The sequence below is a fragment of the Anolis sagrei genome, chromosome 4, assembly GCF_037176765.1.
Source record: "Anolis sagrei isolate rAnoSag1 chromosome 4, rAnoSag1.mat, whole genome shotgun sequence".
Lineage (NCBI taxonomy): Eukaryota > Metazoa > Chordata > Lepidosauria > Squamata > Dactyloidae > Anolis > Anolis sagrei.
This window is the reverse complement of record NC_090024.1, coordinates 37,430,775-37,454,511: the sequence shown is the minus strand read 5'-3', so window position 1 is coordinate 37,454,511 and position 23,737 is coordinate 37,430,775. Positions and strand designations below refer to the sequence as shown.

The 23,737-nt window shown below is 40.3% G+C and overlaps 1 protein-coding gene across 1 annotated transcript; it reads left to right on the top strand.

The window, feature by feature from the left end:
- Positions 1 to 630: 630 nt before the first annotated feature.
- On the top strand, positions 631 to 23,404 carry ATP6V0D2 (ATPase H+ transporting V0 subunit d2). Its single transcript, XM_060771694.2, has 8 exons — positions 631 to 829; positions 4,634 to 4,805; positions 6,421 to 6,599; positions 12,470 to 12,549; positions 13,443 to 13,520; positions 17,734 to 17,910; positions 20,698 to 20,775; positions 21,761 to 23,404. Exons 1-8 carry the CDS (start codon positions 700 to 702, stop codon positions 21,920 to 21,922), a joined length of 1,056 nt encoding a protein of 351 aa, XP_060627677.2. The 5' UTR covers positions 631 to 699; the 3' UTR covers positions 21,923 to 23,404.
- The last annotated feature ends 333 nt before the right edge of the window (positions 23,405 to 23,737 follow it).

Sequence of the window (23,737 nt, the reverse complement as noted above, 5' to 3'; positions counted from 1 at the left end):
TCAATCAAGTTAATTCGTTACCATTATTGCACTGCTACAATTAATGCTCAGATGCTTGATCCCACAGCAATGTCTTAAGCTTTTTTCTGAAGGTCAGGAGAGAGGGGGTTTGGGGAGGGTGTTCCACAGATGAGGGGCCACTACTGAGAAGGCCTGTCCGTCTTGTCCACTAGTCATGCCTGCGAGGTGGATGGAACTGAGAGCAGGGCTTCCCCCAATGATCTTAACCTCCGAGGCGGATCATAAAGGGAGAGACATTCAGATAGGTAATTATTATTAAATAAATAAATAAATTATAAAACTGCTTATCATAATTCACAAAATCTGTTGATCCAAAAGTGCTGTTTGTTATTTCTGAATACATCATTTAATCATATTTCCAAGGCAATACTCTCAAGTCAGGCCAAATCCATAAACCTGTGATATCTTTTCTCATTCCTTTCTCTTATTTTGCCCATTCACCCATTGTACTATTCATTTGTAATCGGAAATCATGAGATTTGCCTCTGCCTGGTGAGTTTATGTTGTGTAAGCAGTACAGACACTGCAGTTATGCTATACTGGAAACAATGAACCAGGAAGACAAAACTCAGTAAAAACCCAGCTAGATCTAGTGACTCTTGGTTAAAGTCTTCTGAAGTCAAAGACAAGAAGCACTACTTTCTGAGCACAGGGAGGCATCCGCTTCTTTCATCCACTATGCCTGGCTGTTCAGAATTTTACTTCAATGTGGACCACGGTTATCTAGAGGGATTGGTTCGTGGCTTCAAAGCTGGAATCTTGCAAAACTCAGACTATGCCAACTTGGTACAATGTGAAACACTGGAAGGTGAGTTGAGATAAACTGAAGTTCAATTTTGTGACATTAAATATACCATTAGTGCCTGGATAGCTATGTCTCAGGAATTTGCAAGGTGCATGTTGAATGTTATGTTTGATGAACTAACTTTGAATGGAATAGGATTTTAATAATATTACTAAAATAGATGGAGAATCAAACAGGATCACCTCCAGAAGAAATAACTGAAATGAGAAAATGGTGACCGACACTGTAGAAATAACGCACTGTAGAAATCATGCAAAGTTTGGAAAGTTTACTTGCTTATGCAACAGCTCTCCGAATACTTTTGGCCAACATATCAGTTTCTGACTGGGAGATCCCTTTTTGAGCTATAGTCCAAAAAATGAACTTTCAGAACCCTAACCCTTGTCCTAATCCCAAGATTTAGGTCTCTCCTATTGGTAGCTCAATGCTCTATCATATTGGGATTATATGTATTCTGTTCATATTAATATCCTGGGCCATTTTCATATCAAGCCACTGCATCAGGTCAACAGGACTAGTGTCTTACACTCAATAATTTGTCTTGTTATTACAGGCTATGTCGACATTTGTTTTGCTGTTGCTACTATTGCTTAGCAAGTAAAACAGCAAACATTAGTAGCAATAGATGATCCTCAGTATCCCATTTTGTATAAAACAGTCTTGCTCTATAAAGAAGAAGGGTAGGACTTTGAGAAGCTTTTAGGGCAGGAAAGGCATAGTCATATTTCTAATTATATGCAGAGGAAGTACAAAGCAATTCCTTCCACATCAGACTGACTTGTAAAGTTCTAAAGATAGCCCAATGTCTACATTATTTGGTTACCCAAGTCACAGTGGTTATGAAGCTGGATGTTGTGCTTTACTTGATACTTAATTAGGAATTGCATGCATTAGACAAATTATATCTTTCTTTTAGCATCACTATCCCACTGCAGAAATGGCAAGTAGGAGAATGCATTTTTATGCATACAGCAACTATATCATTCATGCAAAGGGATCATGTACCACCTTTGCTGAAAGAACCGTTGGTAATATAAACTTTCCTAGAGTATTAGGGATACAAGATCCTTTTGCATACTGATATCTCAGGCTAACACAACTACATCTTTTAGTTTTGTCCTCTAGTCTAAATCATCCAGGGCTGCCTGAGGCAAAGGACAAAATGGTCAGCACTCACTCATTCACACATCAGCATGTGTTGCAGGAGGCAACTGCCTCACTCTGCCTAAAAACAGGGGCAGCCACAGTGCCCAGAAAGCGTAGAATATTGTATCAGGAGATTTCAGTTGGATCTGCTTTATGATTCTGGCTAACCTTTCATATTCATGCAGAGCAAGTATTGTTCCTAGCTGCTCATGCAGTCATGTGAATGGAGCGTACACACCTTATGGAAACTTCATGGAATAGGCTAGTCTGGAAAATAGGATCTGGCATAAGTCATTCTAGCACAAAGTCATTCATTGTTGAAGTATTTTCCATTTCCATTGGGATCTCTCCAAGTATCGAAGTTTGCCCACTCTAGTCTAGTCTGCCCCAAACTTGCTGCCTTTATTTATTTATATATTTATTTATTTACTTACTTTATTTATACCCCACTTTTCTCCCTGAGGGAACTCAAGGCAGCTAGCAACCACACACTTGGATCAATTTTAAACCAGATAAATACAAAACTAAAAAAGAAAACATTTTAATAGTACTGTGTGTCAGTACTATTGTATCAGGAGCGAACCAAGGGTACAATTGTAATGTATTTGAAAAACAAACCAACCAACCCCCCCCCCCCCACACACACACACACACAATTTGAAAACTTGGCATTATATTAAATGTTCTTTGACCAGAAGCTGGCCACTTGGAGTGCCTCTGGTGTTGCTATAAGAAAGTCCTCCGTTATGCATGTAGCAGGGCTCAGACTGCGTTGTAATAGGTGATCTGTGGTTTGCTTTTCTCCACACTCGCATGTTGTGGACTCCACTTTGTGGCCCCATTTCTTACGGTTGGCTCTGTGTCTCATTAAGAGCCACATCCACTGTTTTAGCATGCATACCCAGAAGCAGACTAGCAAAGCACAGGGCCAGATGTCTTCACTGCATCTGGTTGTTATCCCCAAGTTGTGCCAGTCAGCTTTCATATGATATTGTTTCTAGTGCCCACTTTTTGCTTGATATTCAGTCAGTGCTTCTTGTGGATCAGAGAATGGTCCAGGGTAACTCCTAGGTATTTGGATGGGTTGCAATGCTCCAGTGGGATTCCTTCACAGGTAATCCTCAGAGCTTGAGATGCTTGTCTGTTCTTAAGATGAAAAGCACAGTTAAGTTAAAATATAGTTAAAACATCATAAATACAATTAAAGTGCATTGTAAACACACACACACACCCAAATCCCACCCACAACCTCCCCAGCAGCGTGCCTCTTATCCTTCTCCATATGCCTTCTGGCAGACAAAGGCCTTGACCTGCTTGTGGAAGGCCAGCAGGGATGGAGCCCTCCTGGTCTCTCTTGGAAGGGAGTCCCACCGTTTGGGAGCAGTCACCAAAAAGGCCCTCTCCTGTGTTCCCATCAGATGTGCTGTATTGAAGTAAAATTCCCATCAGCCTCAAGCACTGTAGCCAATTGTTTGGGGTGATATAAGTAAAAGTCCAAAATATCTGTGGGGACAAAAGAGTGGGCTCTAGGATCCCCCACATATTCTGCATTCTAACACAAATATAGACTGTATGTCTAAAAGTCATCATAAGATTATCTGTCTAGGTCATAGGTTTGAAATCACAAGGACTACCTAACAAATGGATCGCTTCCTGGTCATCTTGTAACCAGTGACATCCACATTTTTATATGAGAGTGGGCCCCCTTCCACACAGCTGAATAAAATGCCACATTTTCTGCTTTTAACTGGAATATATGGCAGTGTGGACTTAGATAGGGCCTTCCACACAGCCCAATATCCCACAATATCAAGACAGAAAATCTCACATTATCTGAATGTGGACTCGATAACCCAGTTCAAAGCAGATATTGTGAGATTTTCTGCCTTGATATTCTAGGATATAGGGTTGTGTGGAAGGGCCCTCAGATAACCCATTCAAAGCAGATATTGTGGAATTTTCTGCCTTGATATTCTGGGTTATACAGTTGTGTGGAAGAGCCCTAAGTCACAATGCAGCAGAATGCTGAATGCCTTTGGTTATGTGACAGTGTCCCTTTGCTGTTTGTAAAGATACTATCTGTGCAATGTTTTACCAACAGGGCTTTGTTTTTAATTATGCAATACTCTGTTTAATGTCCAAACTTTTATTGGTTTCGACTGGCAGGCTTCGGTTTAAAGCAGAAATATCAGAGACTATACAGGTAGGTAAGCACTGAACTGTAATAGTGCAATCAAAGACCGCATAAGGAAGCTTCATAAGGATTCCAGTGACAACAGATTCAAGTGACTTTCAAAGAGAGCTTTGTATATAGAGAACTTTGATATCAATTATTCTGATCCCAATTGTTACCTAATTGTTAACTCTATCAATCATTCTTAGTTTTATAAACTGTTTTCTAAGGAAGTTTTAAGCTATTTTTAAAAACGTCCTGGATCATTCGGTTCCATAACAATTATTTGTAGTGAAATTTGGGAATTACAGCAATATATGGTTTAACTAACCAAACAATTGTTTTGTACTAAAGTCTGAACTTGGCAATAGAGTGTGAAAAGAAAAAAGTATGAGTTAGTATTGTAGCCCCCATTGTTCACAGAAAATAAGATTTGTTCTTGTTGTTTCTTTTTCTTTTTAACAACAATCTTTCAATTCTGTTTTTAGACCTGAAGTTACACTTGCAAACTACAGACTATGGGAATTTCTTGGCCAATGAAACTGGTCCATTGACTGTTTCTGTCATTGATGACAAACTAAAATCCAAATTACTGGCAGAATTTCAGTATTTTCGAAACCATGCCTTTGAACCACTTTCTACATTCCTAAACTTCATAACGTAAGTAAAGTTACCTGCTTCAATATTGGAGATTTTATGTATAAATTAAACAACATCCTAAGAATGCACTCAACACTAGCACTTCCCCATAGTGCCTCTAACTGATTTTATATTCATTATGTTATTTCTATGCTTACATTTTTGTATTAAATTCTTTTTATTTTATTGTTTGTCACTAGATGAAAATTTAAGATTACAGCAACTACTTAAAGTATCTCCAAAAATACAACACAAAAAGACAAAGAAAGGGAATACAGTTTTGCATATTTGAATTATTTAGGTATATTGACATAGTATATTGACTAATATAGAAAAATGTTATGCAGGCCTATGACTTTCTTTTATCCTCCTTATGGTGATTTAATAGCCACATTTACATAGATTCCCAGATGTCATGGACTGGTATTGAGGAGAAATCTCAGCTTGAGCATGCTAACTTAAAAATATGTGTATGCACATTTTCATCATTATTAAGGCATGGTATTATTTATTTGAATCATAAATTCCATGTAACTCAGGTTGGTGATTATTGCAGCCTGCTTAATGACATTACCAGGGATTGTCCCTTATAATATCACTTTTGTAAAACAGAATAATGGACTTTAGAGTTAGAAAATAATGCCAATGGCCATCTATTGCAACCGCCTATCAATGTAGGAATCCATCACTAAAGTGGCCCTAAGAAGTAGGCAACCAAACCCAAGTTAAACATTTCTCAAGGTTTTTAAAACTTCAATTAATATGTTATCTCTAGGAATCTCTAGGTCCCCTAGCACAACCTATCATCTAGAGAACCTAGAGCAGTGGTTCTCAACCTATGGGTCCCCAGATGTTTTGGCCTTCCACTCTGAGAAATCCTAACAGCTGGTAAACTGGCTGGGATTTCTGGGAGTTGTAGGCCAAAACATCTGGGGACCCATGGGTTGAGAACCACTGACCTAGAGAGAACATATTCATCAATTCCACAAATAGCCAGATCTAAAATAAAAGAAGATTTTAAAACAGAAGTTGGATGCTCCCCTTTAAAGAATTCATTTTTGGACATGACCTGTGCAAACACTAGGGGCTATTCCTGTGGTCTCAGGTTTTCATCCCGTAGGCCTAGGGTACATCTAACCTGGCTATGCCTTACCTTCAAACATTTTACAGAGGAAAATAAAGACACCAAAGTGAATTTGTGAGGTTTGTGGCTGAGCAGCATGAGATTGAGATGACAAAGTTGTGGCCAAGTGTAAATGGACATCTGTGAAAAGTTGGAGGGTATGATGAAAAATATGCATATCACTCTATATCATGGAAGTTAAGGAGACATATACATCAATATTTCAAACAAGCAAAGATAATTTAAACAGACTAAAAGCATAACAAACAATTTAATATTAATATATTGATGAGTTTTTTACATGTTGCTTTCCTTTGCCTTTTTCTACTGTGGCACCCTGTAAACAAATCATGATGAGAAAGAACTAGAAGCTATTTTGCAAAGTCCTGCTTATTTTATTCAGTTTTCACATTTGCCAAAATTTGGTGGCTGCTGGGATTTTATTTCATGTGGATTTTCTTTTCCCCTAGGAAGAAAGAAATTGTTTATCGAATTTTTCTTTTCTCCCATTAGGTACAGCTACATGATTGACAATGTAATTCTGCTCATTACTGGCACACTGCGCCAACGACCTATAGATGAACTGGTTCTGAAGTGCCATCCCTTGGGCAACTTTGAACAAATGGAAGCTGTTAGTATTGCTCCAAATCCTGCCGAATTGTTTAATGCAATCTTGGTGGACACACCATTAGGTATGTCTCGTAACGATGTATGAATATAAACAGAATGAGAAAGGATAGGTCAACGGAGCCCCTAGAACCCCAAATATTTGAAATAAAAAAGCCCTCTCCTAAAGTCCCTAAAAATGCCTTGCAGAACTTTTTAAAAAAAAGCAATATTGCCCACATATTTCCTAAGGAACATAAGCATATTATTCAGTCATTTTCTTAAAGTTTTAAAAATTTCAGGTGGCACGGCACAAAATTGTGGGCTTTCCAAGGTCTTTTTTGGTATTTCTCCTCCCACCCCCTTGCACATACACACACCTTTCAGCCTTCTGCTCCTCCCCCTCCTTCTTCCTCTTCCTTTTTCCCTACTCTGAGCATGTTCTCTTGCTTATTTTGTTGTGTTGTGTTTGTTTGTTTTCTGCCTTTTCCTCAAAACTGGAATTCAAAGTGGCTTACAATTTAAAGACCAATATAGCTAAAATACAAAAGTGATGATCAAAATGAAATCAAACTATTGAAAAAAAATTCTCATTTTTACTTCTCTTGTTTTCCTTCTCCTCACATTGAGCATTGTCTACAGAATATTTTTAACAAAAAGAAAAAGAAGAAAAGAAAAAGTAAGAGCTATTACATATGTCCGCCATAGCTGTGAGTGAAACGTCAGGAGATATTGCTTTTGGAACATGGTCATACAGCCCGGAAAACTCACAGCAACCCAGTGATTCCAGCCATGAAAGCCTTCGACAAAACATTCTACCACATATCGTTGGTGGGCTTCATTTGGTTTCATGTCTGCTTCACAAGTTTATAATTTTACAGTGACCTTACTTACTTACTTACTTAGGCGATCCCTCGTTGGACGAGTAAGATGGTCTTCCATCATGGGTTTCCTTGTGGGTCCGCATGTGGCTGTGGAGCCCTATTCTTGCTCTGCATCTTCTTCCGCAGTGAGGGCATTGGTTTCCAGGTGGAAGGCGGTCCCGGTCGGGGTTGGCTTGACGCGCCTTCCTCCTGGCACGTTTCTCTCTTTCACCCTCCACTCGTGCCTTCTCGAATTCTGCAGCACTGCTGGTCACAGCTGACCTCCAGCTGGAGCGCTCAAGGGCCAGGGCCTCCCAGTTCTCAGTGTCTATGCCAGAGTTTTTAAGGTTGGCTTTGAGCCCATCTTTAAATCTCTTTTCCTGTCCACCAACATTCCGTTTTCCGTTCTTGAGTTCGGAGTAGAGCAACTGCTTTGGGAGACGGTGGTCAGGCATCCGGACAACGTGGCCGGTCCAGCGGAGTTGATGTTGGAGGACCATTGCTTCAATGCTGGTGGTCTTTGCTTCCTCCAGCACGCTGACGTTTGTCCGCTTGTCTTCCCAGGAGATTTGCAGGATTTTCCGGAGGCAGCGCTGATGGAATCGTTCCAGGAGCTGCATGTGACGTCTGTAGACAGTCCACGTCTCACAGGCATATAGCAGGGTTGGGAGGACAATAGCTTTATAGGCAAGCACCTTGGTCTCCCTACGGATGTCCCGGTCCTCAAACACTCTCTGCTTCATTCTGGAAAATGCTGCACTGGCAGAGCTCAGGCGGTGTTGTATTTCGGCGTCGATGTTGACTTTGGTGGAGAGGTGGCTGCCAAGGTAGCGGAAATGGTCGACATTTTCTAATGTTACGCCATTAAGCTGTATCTCTGGCATTGGAGAGGGGGCGGCTGGTGACTGCTGGAACAGCACTTTGGTTTTCTCGATGTTCAGTGACAGGCCAAGCTTTGTGTATGCTTCTGCAAAGGTGTTGAGAGTGGCTTGTAGATCTTTTTCTGTATGCGCACAGACGACATTGTCATCAGCATACTGGAGTTCTATAACAGATGTTGTTGTGACCTTGGTTTTGGCTTTCAGTCTGCTGAGGTTAAATAGCTTGCCGTCTGTCCGATAGATGATTTCCACTCCGGTGGGAAGCTTCCCATCAACAAGGTGTAGTATCATGGCGATGAAGATGGAGAATAAAGTTGGGGCAATAACACATCCCTGTTTGACACCCGATTCCACCTTAAATGGGTCACTTTGGGAGCCATTGCTATCCAAGACTGTTGCCATCATGTCATCGTGGAGGAGCCGCAGGATGTTCACAAATTTGCTTGGGCACCCGATTTTTTGGAGGATGGTCCAGAGAGCGCTGCGATTCACTGTGTCGAATGCCTTTGCAAGGTCGATGAATGCCATGTACAGAGGTTGGTTTTGTTCCCTGCATTTTTCTTGGAGTTGTCGTGCAGTGAAGATCATGTCCACAGTTCCTCTGGAGGGGCGGAAGCCGTTCTGGGATTCTGGGAGGGTGTCTTCTGAGAGGGGCAGAAGGCGGTTTGCAAGGATTCTTGCGAGGATTTTCCCAGCGGAGGTTAGAAGGGAGATACCTCGATAGTTTCCGCAGTCTGTTCTTTCCCCTTTTTTGAAGAGGGTGATGATGGTGGCATCCTTGAAGTCTGCTGGGATTTTCTCGGTCACCCACACTTTTTCTATGAGCTGGTGGAGTTGGTGTGTCAGCGCAGGTCCTCCCTCTTTAAAGATTTCAGCAGGGATCCCATCCGGTCCGCTGGCTTTGTTGTTCTTTTGTTGGCTGATGGCATTGCTGACTTCTTCCAAACTAGGCAGTGCTGCAAGCTCATCCCTGGTTTGTTGTTGCGGGATTTGTGAGAGGACCTCTTCGGCCACACTGGAGCTGCGGTTTAGGAGGCTTTGGTAGTGTTCTTTCCAACGTAGTGCAATTGACTTTTGGTCCTTCAGGAGTTTGGTTCCGTCTGATGAGCGTAGAGGCTGTATGCCATGGTTTCTTGGCCCATAGATGACCTTTGTGGCTTTGAAAAATCCTTGAGCATTATGGGTATCTGCCAGGTGTTGGATTTCTTCAGCCTTCTTTGTCCACCAGATGTTCTTGAGTTCTCTTGTCCTTCTTTGGACCTCAGCTTTTGCACTGGCGTAGATCTTTTTCTTAGCAGCACAGTTGATGTCTCTCTGCCATGTTTGGAAGGCTTTCCTTTTCTTGTCGATTAGCTGTTGGATCTCGATGTCATTTTCGTCAAACCAGTCTTGATGTTTCTTGGCTTGGTATCCAATAGATTCTTCGCAGGCTTGGATGATGGAGGTCTTCAGTTTGTTCCAGTGTTCCTCAACATTTTCGGGGTGTACTGTGGGTAGATGGTCCTTGAGTGCTGTTTGGAGATGGGCTCGCCTGGAGGGCTCTTGAAGGGCTTGGGTGTTCATTTTGCGCCTTGTCTTTCTTCCTTGGAGTCTGCGCTTGGGGGCAATCTTGATAGCCATCGTGGATCGGATTAGCCTGTGGTCGGTCCAGCAGTCGTCAGCACCTGTCATGGCTCTTGTGAGGAGTACGTCACGGCGGTCTCTGGCACGTGTGATTACATAGTCTAAGAGGTGCCAATGCTTTGACCGTGGGTGCTTCCATGATGTCTTGAACTTGTTTTTCTGGCGGAAGAGCGTGTTGGTGATGACAAGGTTGTGCTCCGCACATTTGGTGAGAAGCAGGATGCCATTCGAGTTGCTGTTTCCAACCCCGTCTTTTCCTATGGTGCCTGGCCACAGGTCGAAGTCTCGCCCGACTCTTGCATTGAAGTCCCCCAGGAGAATGATTTTGTCCTCCTTAGGTATCCCCGATAGGACGTTGTCCAGCTGACAGTAGAATTTCTCCTTGATGTCTTCATCAGCGTCTAGTGTTGGTGCATAGGCACTTATGATGGTTGCCCGTTGGTTTTTGGCAAGATCAATTCGGAGGGTTGAGAGTCGTTCGTTGATGCCAGTGGGTGCTTCGGACAGATGTTTCACCAGATCATTCCTGATGGCAAAGCCAACTCCGTGCAGTCTTTGGTCTTCTTCGGGCAGTCCCTTCCAGAAGAAAGTGTAGCCTCCTTTTTCTTCCTTCAGCTGTCCCTCTCCTGCTCTCCGGGTCTCCTGAAGGGCTGCTATGTCGATGTTGAAGCGTCCCAGCTCCCTTGCGATGATGGCAGTTCTGCGTTCGGGGCGTTCACTGTCACTGTTGTCCATCAGAGTCCGTACGTTCCACGTACCAAAGTTCATTTTTCTTTTTTGGCCGCAGGATGGTGACCCCACTGGACGCGGCAGTCCAGTCAGGGATAAGTGAGGCAGACTATGTTTAGGGCACCTTTTCTAGCCCCCTCCCCGTGTGGGGTGAGCAGAGTGGGTCCTCAATAGGGCTGCTCAGTCGCGGATACAGCTGCCGAACTACTCAACTGCCTCGGACCTTGAGGTAGAACGACTGAGTCCGTACCCACCGCCCATGTGCCAGTCTGTGACTAGGGGCTTCCAGATTTCACAGTCCTGCCCCCGTCGCCACTCGCTGATCGCCATGGGACTTTGGTTGCTTGGTTTTTATTTTCTTTGGAAGACGCCTGTGCGTGGGTTTTTTTAATGTGTGGAGGTCAGTGCACAACTGAACAACACACAGTCTTCACAGATGAGGTTCCACTGGTGATGTAGTTTAACACAATGACCATGGCTTCTCAGTCTGTTGCAGCCTTCTTCCGCCTTCGCAGCCGTTGTAACATGTGCCATGTTATCCTCCGCCTGCTCCGCCGTTGAGGTCTTTGGGTCTTCGGACTGTGCTTGGTCTGGGACCCCCCCCGCGGCCACTTCTGGGAGTGCACGACTCCAGTTGTTGTGCCCACAGGTTCATCGGAACACGCAAGCCCCCTCACCACGACAAGGTGACAGTCCATCGAGGGGGTTACAGTGACCAATTAATTAATGAATCCTAGAAAAAAGGAGTATATGCAGTATCTCAAGAGCTATTCATGCAATCCCACTAGGCAGGAATGGTGTAGCTCTTTGTAGCTCTTGGTCTACAATCAATCATATTCAGTATGGCTGAAGGCAAAGAGCTGTAGTGGTTGTAATCCAACATATCTGTGCAGCCAATTGTATCTTGTTCATAAAGTAAGGTTTACGACAGAGGTGAGCAAATTTGAAAGGTATGGGCAGCAATATTCTGCCCTCAGACTATCTTGCATCCCTAAAGGATATCAAAAGAGACAAAAAAAAAACCTAGAAGTGACCAGAAGTCCACTTCAGGCTAGAAAAAACAATGAAAGGGGGGGGATAAATAATACAGAGTACCATCTGATGATGAATTGCCCCTCTTGGAGGATCTAATGAATAGCAATTCATCCTTTTTACAAACAAAAACAAACAAACCAACAAACAGTAAACCTGGAAGGATTGTGGGCTGCATAAACAGCCTTTGAGGACAATATGTAGCCCCCAAGTTGATACTTAGTCTAATAAAATCTGCTGTTATTCTGTAGCATAGATACAGACTAGGTTAGGTCATTCTCTCCTTCACTCAAGACATTTGGACAACCTTTGGCCACTGACAGGTTGTTACATAAATATTTCAATATAATATTATCTGCACTGATATATTTATATTAGTGCTAATTTTAATGGGATATTTAATTCAATAATTTTTTGATTTTAGCCATATTTTGTTTTAATTACATTTTGAGCCTCCTTGCATCCCTTACAGGGAGAAAGGTGGAATAATAGCATGTAAATAAATCTTCTGCAATCTCTTATCATTGATTGGATATAACAGAGGTATTCTCCAAGCATACAGCTGAGGAGCTCTGGGCACCTCTCTGTATGAAGAAAAGATGGCATGGATGTTTAGTAGGGAAGACACTGTGTAATTTCAGAGGGGAGGAAACCCTTTAGAAGAACATTGTATGATGTTATCAATCTATACAAACTTGATTCTAGGTGGAAGTAATCTTGCCCCTGGGGCCATTACGGGTTGTATTTTTAACCAATGTCTTCATCTTTAGTCATATATGGGGAAATTGAGCTTGATTTTTTTTTTAAAAAAAAAATGTCTGCTTTCAGCTGATTTCTTTCAAGACTGTGTATCCGAAACTGACCTGGATGAAATGAACATTGAAATCATGCGCAACAAGCTATATAAGGTACATACTGTAATCATAACATTCACCTTGATTGAGAACAGAATGTAGTATAGGATAGTATAGTATGACCCCTATGTTCATGGGATACATATCAACAGCTTCATTTATCCATGATCAACGAAATATGTCCTCTCTAGATATTTTTTCTAGGTTCTTTAGCCAATTCTATGGTATACTTCCGACAAATGTTGATGATGCAGTCATGCTAAAGAACTCAGCAAGAGATGGGTCCTTTCTAGACATTTCCTAGGTCTTCCAATGCAATTGTATGGCATACTTCTGCTAGAAGTAACTTATTCAGTAAGGTTTGCTTTAACCTGTGGTTTCACATATCTATGTGGTGAAGTTCTGAAGCCTATCTCAAGAGGACATGTTGTTTGTACTGTTCAGATGCAAGCCATGTTGATCATTTCAGATTTTGGAGTGTACCATAAGGGATGCTCCACCTGTACCATAACTTGACCAAATCCATAGAACAGCCTGGAATAAACTACAGTGAAACTATGCTTTACAATGGGAAATGCATTCCACCTGTATCTCCATACTTTGGCTCTGACCCATGAAAATTCAAAAGAGATACTGTATTTGTAGCACCACCTAAAGAACTACAACTGGGAGAGTATATTGATCTGTCCATCTTCACTACTGCCATTAATCTGGCCGTAAATGATGGAGACATAAGCAGTTTGCTCTCAACCCAGCTTCTGCAGATTATATTGTGGGCTTTGTGAAGAAGTCAATCCATTAGCTTTGCTTTCCTTCTGCAGTAAGCAAATAGGAAGCCACTGATACTTCCCACATGCATTAAATTAATAAAACCTTACTAAAGTTTGTTGCTGATCCTCCAAAGAAGATTTGAAAATAATGTTTCATTGTTCTCTTCTGTTCTTTAGTCTTACCTTGAGGCATATTATACTTTCTGCAAAAAACAAGGTGGTAGTACAGCAGATGTGATGTGCCCACTTTTGGAGGTAAGACCATTTTAGTCACTGTGTAATAAACCTGGTTGTCAAAAACATCACTTGAAAGTGGCCTGTAGGGTCTGTAATAATCATGTGGTTGGACATTTGTGGTTTTGCAGTTGGCCTCATTTGAGTTTTTGATATATATATATTTGGTAGGTCACTGTGCTCTACAGCCTGGATTGGTTGTATTTTATCCTTCCTCAGTTTTATAAGTGAATTTAATTCAAACACTAGTGGTCATATAAATTATGCATTTAAATTTAATACAATGATTTTGAGGGTTTTTATGCTAAAAAAACCACCTCACTTTAAAACACAACAACCAAGAGCCAAATTAAATGCTATATAAAATAAATAATGTGCAGTTTAGGACCTTTATCCTTTTTTTCACAGCAAGATAAGTGTTTGCAGTTTCTGATTATTTATTTGTTTATTTACTTATGAGCCTTAATGAACTACTTTAATCCAAAAATTTAAATATGAGGTGCAACAATAATGAAGCATGACATAGACACAACATGCAAATACACAATAAACAACGTAACATGCACTGTTTATGTTGTTTGTGAAAGATCTTGGATAAGGCTTGCACAGATATGCATTTTTTTTTAAAAAAAGCTAGATAGTTTTTTTTTATTTTAAAATGCAGGCTTTTGTATGTATATATATTTTTTATTAAAATTGAAGAACATTTAAACCTTGTCCACGCATGTGTTCTAGTCAGAATTGAGATTGGACTCATTATGTTTACATCACAGTAAAAACATAGGGATTTCAAATTGCACCCCAGGCTTTCAATTAGATCTTAACAAATTACATTGTAATACTAAACATAGGGAAGGCTTAGTAATCATTACCTGCTTCATGGTTTTTTACACTAGCACTCAATTCTGGACTCACTCTGAACGGACTACAAGTTGTCCCCATGACACACAGTGACTTCCAGTGAGTTTCATATATTATTTTGTTTTAAATCGATTTGATTCCACTACAGGAATTAGGGGAAATTCTGAAGTTTGCTGGAAACTATGGTATATCCTGCAGTTTTAAGGCACTGAACAGCAGGATCAGTTCCATTCAGCCTGATCCACTGTCTGTCTGGAAATTGGTGCCATCACCCTTTTCTTGCACTCATCAGCACAGGGCAAGGGAATGGATCCTGTCCATGATGCCCCCTTCGTCTTTGCTTGTTTTCAGAGTGCCTCATTCTGGCATCAGCAGAAATAGTCACAATGGCCAGGAACTCCGTGGCTAGCTAGGAATAGTGGTGGTGATGGCAACACATTGGGATGTGGACCACACCATTGTAGTGGATGCACTCCTGGGCTGTGTAGACAATGTCTCCAAATTTAATTGATCTGGGGCAGGTTTACACCGAGCTGAAGTGCCTTGTGTCTAGGAATACTGTGTCAGGCTGTTTATTCATTTTCCTGCCTGAAATGAAAGAAAAGATGGTGACCCTTTCCTACATCATTCCCAGTGTAGGAGAGGACAGGACTAGTAGTTGAATTTTTGTATCAACATAGATGTGGAGGCAGTATCCACTAGGTTCAGAGGTACAGGACAGGCTGTTTGATATACCTCTGTGGCATTCAAGATAAATGACTGCTGCTCTGTTTTCCAAACTCTGTCCTCTGAAGCAGTCATTTTACTCTGCCTAATGGTATATCTGGCCCAATGTATTTTTCCCTGTTAATGGTAATATCTTCAGAGAGCTTAAAAAACAAACAATCATGAAGCTGGGGGTCAGCGAACTGGAAATCAGAAGACGCTTACTTCTTAGGAGGAGAGCAATGTCCAATCTCGATAAAATAATGAAGAGTAGAGACATCACACTGGCAACAAAGATCTGCATAGTTAAAGAAATGGTATTCCCCATAGTCACCTACAGATGTGAGAGCTGGACCATAAGGAAGGCTGAGCGAAGGAAGATAGATGCTTTTGAACTGTGGTGTTGGAGGAAAGTTCTGAGAGTGCCTTGGACTGCAAGAAGATCAAATTAGTCCATCCACCAGGAAATAAAGCCCGACTGCTCATTGGAGGGAAGGATATTAGAGGCAAAGATGAAGTATTTTGGCCACATCATGAGAAGAAAGGAAAGCTTAGAGAAGACAATGATGCTGGGGAAAATGGAAGGAAAAGGAAAGAGGGGCCGACCAAGAGCAAGATGGATGGATGGGATCACTGAAGTGACTTTCTTGACTCTGAAGGAACTGGGGGAGGTGTTGGCCAACAGGGCACTCTGGCATGGGATGGTCCATGAAGTCACAAAGAGTTGGAAGCAACTGAATGAATGAACAACAATAACAACATGAAACTGTGATTAATTATACACTCACATGTTAATAGCATTCATTCAGAAGAAAAGAAATAATAGTTTGAATCCATCATTCATGTAAATTTTTGGACAGAGTCTCATATATTGAATGCTGTGACGTGTTGTAATAGATTTACAAAATTGACGGCTACAAAATAGCACTGGGGTGGAATGCCACAGATCTGGTATTTTTAATTCTGCTCCAGACATTCTGGCTGGCATATCATCATCTGCCTCTTTATGTAATTAATTTACTGCAGGTAGATTCTGAATAGGATGATGCCATTGTTGTGCTGCTTATATTATGCATTACATATTTTCAGTTTGCCTCCATTGCTCTGATTATAATACACTGTCCCACTTGTTTGTCCATATCAGGGTGATTTGGACTAAAATAAGTAAATGTGAGGCTGATAAAAAGTGCATTAAAACTGTTTATAAAATTTAAAATATTGCAAAGTACAGATCTCATATAAAATCCTGCAATGGGAGACCCGAGCATTTTTAGAATCCACATTATATATTATAGGCACGGATTATGTGAAAAATGGAGCCCCCGGTGGTACAGTGTTAAACCGTTGCATTGCTGAACTTGCTGACCGAAAGGTCAGCGGTTCGAATCCAGGGAGCAGACTGAGTTCCCACTATTAGCCCTAGCTTCTGCCAACTTAGCAGTTCGAAAACATGCAAATGTGAGTTGATCAATAGGTACCGCTCTGGTGGGAAGGTAATGGCAGTCCATGCAGTCATGCTGGCCACATGACCTTGGAAGCATCTACAGACAACGCCGGCTCTTCAGCTTAGAAATGGAGATGAGCACCAACTCTCAGAGTGAGACACAACTAGACTTAATGTCAGGGGAAAACCTTTACCTATGTGAAAAATAACATATGTCCAATACATATCTGCCTGAATTTGGTAACATTAAGAGCTGGCAGTGCAAATGAAAACATGCAATTAAGCAGGCACATACATATTTTTAACAGAAATCTATCGTACAAATCCACTAGATTTTTTTCTCACTTTCAAAAAGAAAGGGAATTCATGTTCAGTTCAATACCACTGACTGTCATTATAGTCTGTCTACAAGGATATGAAGGCCCCTTCTACACGGCCATATAAATTCAGATTATCTCCTTTGAACTGGATTATATGGCAGTATAGACTCATAAAATCCAGTTCAATGCCAATAATGTGCATTATCTGCTTTGATAATCTGGATTATATGGTAATGCAGAAGGGGCCTCAGTATGTATGAAAGTATTATTCAAGATATCTTTGACATCCAAATGTTAGTTTACGCATATAAGCACACAGATTTGGATCATGCATTCTCTACCATAAAAAATATAGGTCTCAATGACTTTTGTGGATTGAAATGTAAAACCTCACATATATCTCAAATTGGTATACAGTGAGGTACAGGCTCCTGTTTAAGTCTTCTTTGCCAGGGTGCTCCTACCCACAAGGAAACTAAATGTAAAACTAAATCATGTATGAAGGAGGAGAGTCACTGCCAAGAATCAGACAGGTAGAATTTTCTAATCAAAACTTGGCACGTTTCACTCGTTTTTTATTGACTTCTGCTACATAGTTGCTAATAGTGTTTGCACTTATTCAAAGGCCTTTTGTGTTATCTTTCATTACTAGAAATAATGTGAATTCCCAATTGGCAGAAAATATGTTTCGTTAACCTTTCTGTTATTAAAAACAAAACAAACCATTTGTTCAGAAATCTTGCAGCTGCTTTCTATCAGCCATGGCAAAGGAGAAGAAATGTGAGTCCCCCCTTCAAAACTTATGGTTAACATTTAACTTAATAGGCGACATCTCCCAAATGATTTCCAATGATTAAAACTGTATGACTTCAAATTGATTAAAAGCGTTCTTTTTAAAATTCAGTTTGAAGCAGACCGACGGGCTTTTATTATCACCATCAATTCATTTGGCACTGAACTAAGTAAAGAAGACAGACAGAAGCTGTATCCAACGTGCGGGAAACTGTATCCAGAAGGCTTAGATATGCTTGCCAAAGCCGAGGATTATGAACAAGTGAAGGGCGTTGCAGACTACTACGCTGTATGTAAATACAAGATAGCTACTAACAAAAGCATGCTGTGTTTACAACATTCCATGGTGTGCCATGCCAAAGAAAGAACATTAGGTATTTGTTCAGCCGGATTCTAAATGAAAGGAAGTTGAGAAAGAGCTGATTCTCACCAAGACTAAGGCCCCTTCTACACTGCCATATAATCCAGATTATCAAAGCAGATAATCCACATTATCTGCTTTGAACTGGATTATATGAGTCGATACTGCCAGCAGATAATCTGGATTTTAAATGGTAATGTAGACTCATATAATCTAGTGTAGAAGTAGCCTCAGGGAAGTGCATGCAACAGTTTGACTAGTTGTGGCAGAGAAATCTCACTGACCAAAGAGTTTGACTGCCCACCATTAATAACATGGTTGGTATAAGTGGTGAGCAATATGGTGACTGCATGATGTAATGGTCTGAATGTTAAACTTAGCATCTTGGAGATAATGCTTCAGATTTCAGGTCAGCCATGGAATTCTACTAAGTGACCTTGGGGGAAATCACACCCACTCAGCTGAAGAGAAAGTGCTTGTAGTGGCCATCTCTTTTGAATAAATCTTGCCAAGAAAATCCTATGATAAGGTTATCATAAGTTGCAGTTGACTTGAAGGCATGTAAGAACAAGAAGAGTGGTAAGCAAGAAGAACAAGCCCAGACCTGTTAATGCAGAAGTGGGGAAAAGTAGCCCCCAGGCTTTCCCTGTTTCACCCACAAGTTTCTTTTTCTTTTATCTGTGATTCATGATCTAAGATAAAAGCAAAAAAAGTCGTGCAAGGACTGTTGCGTGGAACTATGTTCTAGTATGCTATTGGGTAACTGTTGCACCAGGGTTAGTTGGTAAATATGTGTAAACTTATTTTAATTTGTATGATGTGTTGGGAAATGTTCACACACGTTGACTCTGCCCACTTTACTTTGGTGCTCTCAAAATCACTGAATGTATGAATCTGGCTTTTGAGAATGCTGCCAAATTGGCATTTGAGAGTCTGTTCAATTGAGATGGCTGATGGATCTGCTGTTATGGGGTGTGCAAATTCACTATAGACTTTACCACTGGAATTGTTCTTTATACAGCCAGCCTATCAGTACAGTGTCATATTTTGACACTGGCAAAATTCTCATTCAACTCAGTGAGAGGAAACCAGCAGTAAAATTGCCACCATAGTACTGGTGGATCCATCAGTTGCCCCTGTATCTTAGAGACATATTTCTTTCTTGTTTTGGAACTATACCTGAGGTCTTTTCCATATCAGAATGGAGTGTATACCAGAGGTCCCCCACATTTTATATAAATTTTCCTGAAATTCTATCCAACTCTGAGATGATAGTATACCACCCTCCTAAGATGATGATGAACATGTTCCCAAAATACAACCAGACATCATAAATTTGGAAATGAATCAGGTTGAACTAGGGAGGAGAACTAATAAATGTGTGTGGTGGCATCCAAGTAAAGGTAACTAGAGTTGTATCCCCATTGACCACAAGGCCAAGGAAGAATAAGGCAAGTCACAGTCAGCTTAAAATAACCACTGATCACAAATTATTGCTTTGCCATGCAACATAGGGCATAGTTCCAATCATTGTGTAATCTACCTACTGTCCAAAGCAACAAGACTGGAATGAAACACAGCCATAGGGAATCCCATTTAATTTGTTCTCTACACTTGCAGGTTTGACTTTTGCAAATTTGATAATTTTTGGATTTGATGAAAATGTTCTTTCCAGTTCAGCCAATGCAATTATGTGGTGGACATTCAACAGAAGTTGACCATAGACCTAGATAAGTTCTCTCTCAAGTGAAAGAATAGTAGAGGTTTATTATTATTATTATTATTATTATTATTATTATTATTATTTGCAGAGGTCTTGCCTCCCTAAATTTAGTGAATGTGGAAGGCTGACTATATGTTTTCAAACAAATGCAATTGACATTAGTGTCCTCTGTTCCACACTGCATAGATGATGCATTGAAAGGCATGCTCCATCTACACAAAAACAGGAGACAATGTCACCGCATTTAAGATAGCAATGATCTTACTTTGTAAACATAGTTGATGCATGCACACACACTGCCCTATGTTAAATAGGACCATTGATCTATCTGGTTCAGTATGATCTGTACTGATTTGCAGCAACTTCCTAGATCTTCAGTCAATCGTCCTTTCCAACCTTGCCTTTCTAGCTTTTATGTGTTTTGTATGGCACTATCTGCTAACCTAGCAGTTCGAAAACATGCAAATGTGAGTAGATCAATAGGTACCACTCCGGCGGGAAGGTAACGGCACTCCATGCAGTCATGCCGGCCACATGACCTTGGAGGTGTCTACGGACAACGCTGGCTCTTTGGCTTAGAAATTGAGATGAGCACCACACCCCAGAGTCAGACATGACTGGACTTAATGTCAGGGGACTACCTTTACCTTTACCTATGGCACTATCACATGCTGCCCTGTAAGCTAACCTGAGTCCCTTGCGGGAGATGGTGGCGGGATATAAATAAAGTTGTTGTGCTTGTTGTTGTTGTTATTATTATTATTACCTTTAAGGGTAAAGAGTGGGACTTCTACATGAAAAGCATGTGTTCTGTCACTAAGCCAATATAATTCCTTGCAAGAAGTCCTGTGGAGAAAAACAAACCCTAACTGATATTCATTGGCTACAACAGTTTGATCCCACCCAAAGATTCTATTTACAAAAAGTTTACTTATAAAAATTAGAAATAATATAAGTAAGCTAAATAAAAGCTGTGGTTGTTGTGCTTTCAGGAATACAGGGCTTGCTTTGAAGCAATAGGAAGCGGTTCAGGTGAAAAAACACTAGAAGATGCTTTTTTTGAATATGAGGTAAGATTTTTTTCCCTCTGACTTAAAGTTCTTGCTGCACTATATTGATTTAACCTTCAACTTACTCAGAGTCAGTTATGAAAGAAATTGGTGATGGGCATTCAGGAGGTGGCATTGTTCACAGTAAACAAAGAGCTGCTATGAAGTCACTTGTCAAGTCTATATTTTTTTCAATCTTATCAGATTTGAATCTGCTGAATACGTAGCTAACCCAGGGCACACTTTTCAGCTACATTTTGCCATCTCATTCCCAAGTAAATAAGTATGCAATGTAAATACTTTGAAAAAGTGTGTGCAATTTTCTTTTATTATGCAAAAGTAAGCCCCAAAACACATTATATTTTGGGACTACAATATGACCCCCATGTCCGAGGTTTTATTCATTCACACCTGACAAAAATATCTTCTCTAGATATTTTCTAGGTCCTTCAGCATAACTATGATTTTCTTGAGTCATGAGACTTTCATTTCAATACTGTTTGCTATTCTCTGTGATTTTGCAGATACAAGCAGAGCCTGGGAATTTATCCCCTGTGGATGTGAGGGTTGCACTGTATTTTAAAAAGTGGGCATATTAGGAAAGGTGCATACAAAATGTGTGTATTAAGAATAAGAAAGATTCACACTTCAAAAATGGATGCAGTTTTGGGAGAAACTGTCTCGTTTTCCCAATGAAACAATACCTAGGAACTGAAATAATGGGATTCCATCTGGAATAGGTCTACCTCACTGCATATTGCACTACTGCATCTGTTGGAGAAGCATTCATTTCTTCAGAGACTATTCTTTATTGATTCTGACCCTGTTGCCATAAAGCTTCAGCCATGGCTCTGCTTCAGTCCAGCAGCTATTGAGAAAAGCAAATGCAATGTTTCATTTTATGTGGCTGCTTATAAAGCACTTTGGGATCCTTGTGAATAAACAACATAATGCACAATTAATATTTTTTCTTAATAAAGTTTATTTCTCATACATTTTTCTGTAGGTCAAAATGAATGTGCTAGCCTTCAACAACCAGTTCCATTTTGGAGTATTTTATGCCTATGTAAAGCTGAAAGAACAAGAAAGCAGAAATGTTGTATGGATTGCTGAATGCATCTCACAGAGGCACAGAACAAAAATTAACAACTATATTCCAATTTTCTGAAGTACATATTAACAACGGATGTCAACATCATCATATGTACCTAGTACATTTAATATATGTTTCTTCAATTACCAATCATTTTGCAGAAAGAAGGCAGGCCACCCTTTAGGGCCATCAAAAGAAACATCTTAGAAATTATTTATAGAGCTATTCAAGTGAAGAAACTCATTCTACAAATTTGGCAATTTTGAGTCATAACAATACTGCAGATTCCCAAATAAAAGATGATTCTGTGTCCTATTTGAAAGATGATAGTCCTCTATTTCAGTGTTTCCTTAAACTGTTACAGAGAACTTGCAATTTCCCTCACTCATGTGCAGGATCCAGTATCATATATGTGTCCGATGGCTACAATTGCTTTTCATTTCCCCAGATGCCTTGGAGACCAGCACCAGGCACAGAGCACCATTTTGAGTCCACAGCTATATCTGAAGCCATCTTCTCCTTGAAGGGCCCATTGACTCAGCTTAAAGATAAAAGATAGACAAGGGAACAGCAGAGACCCTCAAGAACCTCACTAACATTTAGTACCCAGACACTTTTGTTGAATTGAATTTTTCTGCTTCTTGGCAGGGGGTTGGACTGGATGGCCCACGAGGTCTCTTCCAATTCAAGAATTCTATGATTCTATGACAGTAGTCTGAACAGCCATATTCAAACTAATGAGGGATCAGTCATCCTCATTAGAGCGTAATGCATGTTTAAGCTGCAGTCATTATTCTGAAACTGAATCCATACATATATTACCATGTACAGATTTTATGTAAAATTATAGCCTCATCTGACCTCTCTTTTTTGGCAATGTGTAAGTAGCCTTCCTATCTGAACTAGCACTTTGAACATTATGATATCCCCAAAATGAGTTGCACAACAAAGATAGCTCATCTCTAATACTTGATCATTTTAAACAGTTCATCTGCAGTAGCCCTATTGTTGAAAGCAGTTTTACTGGCCCCTTTATATTCTATGTGATGTAATGTGATGTAACTATGAAACAAAATCACTGGAGGGATAATGTCTTACTATCTGTTTGGTTATTGAACACTATGCCTAATTGACCAATCATCATTATCATTTAAATGTATTTGATGTCTTGCATAGAAAATGGTATGAATCCAGATTTTTTTTTTTGCCTAAGCATAAGTAAGGACCTTTCCCCATGATTTCTACTTTGACCTCTAGTCCTAAAATCCTTTCTGGCGGGCCAATTCAGAATTTTTGTTCTGTGGTCAGCTTCTGCTGGATGTTAATCATAAAATTGTACAGGAGACCTCAAAAAGAAGTATTCTATCAGGTAACAAGAAGTTTGTGATTTTTAGTTATAATTGTGGGGTTTGTTTGGTTTTTTGAAGTGTTCTGGGGATCTTTCATCTCTAACCTTCACAAATGTGAAAGGATGGCTATAAAAATAATTCCATAGAATTTTCTTGTGAGTGAATGTAGCATTAATTGCACATTACTTTTCATATCCAAATCTGACCAAAAAAATCAAACAACATAACCTGAGATGTGTAATCATTGTGAGAGTTGCAAAGGGAGATTTCCTCTCAAAGCAAATGGCAACTTCAGAGAAGATGAGTTCCTCTGAACTACTACACCAAGGAGTTAAATTCCTCTTTGAGTTTGATATGATTGTAATAATTATCTGACAACCACCCACAAAACCAAGCTTTTTGCACTTTTTAAATAACACAATAAATCCATCTAACTCCAAAGGACACATCTAACATCATGACCACACAGATATTGTTGTTTATTCATTCAGTCGTTTCCGACTCTTTGTGACCTCATGGACCAGCTCTTTGTCAGCCGTGG

Coding starts and splice junctions, on each gene's coding strand:
- ATP6V0D2 (XM_060771694.2), top strand. CDS start 700: ATGCCTGGCTGTTCAGAATTTTACTTCAATGTGGACCACGGTTATCTA. Junction 4,806..6,420: donor ACATTCCTAAACTTCATAAC/GTAAGTAAAGTT, acceptor TTCTCCCATTAG/GTACAGCTACATGATTGACA. Junction 20,776..21,760: donor ATGCTTTTTTTGAATATGAG/GTAAGATTTTTT, acceptor ATTTTTCTGTAG/GTCAAAATGAATGTGCTAGC.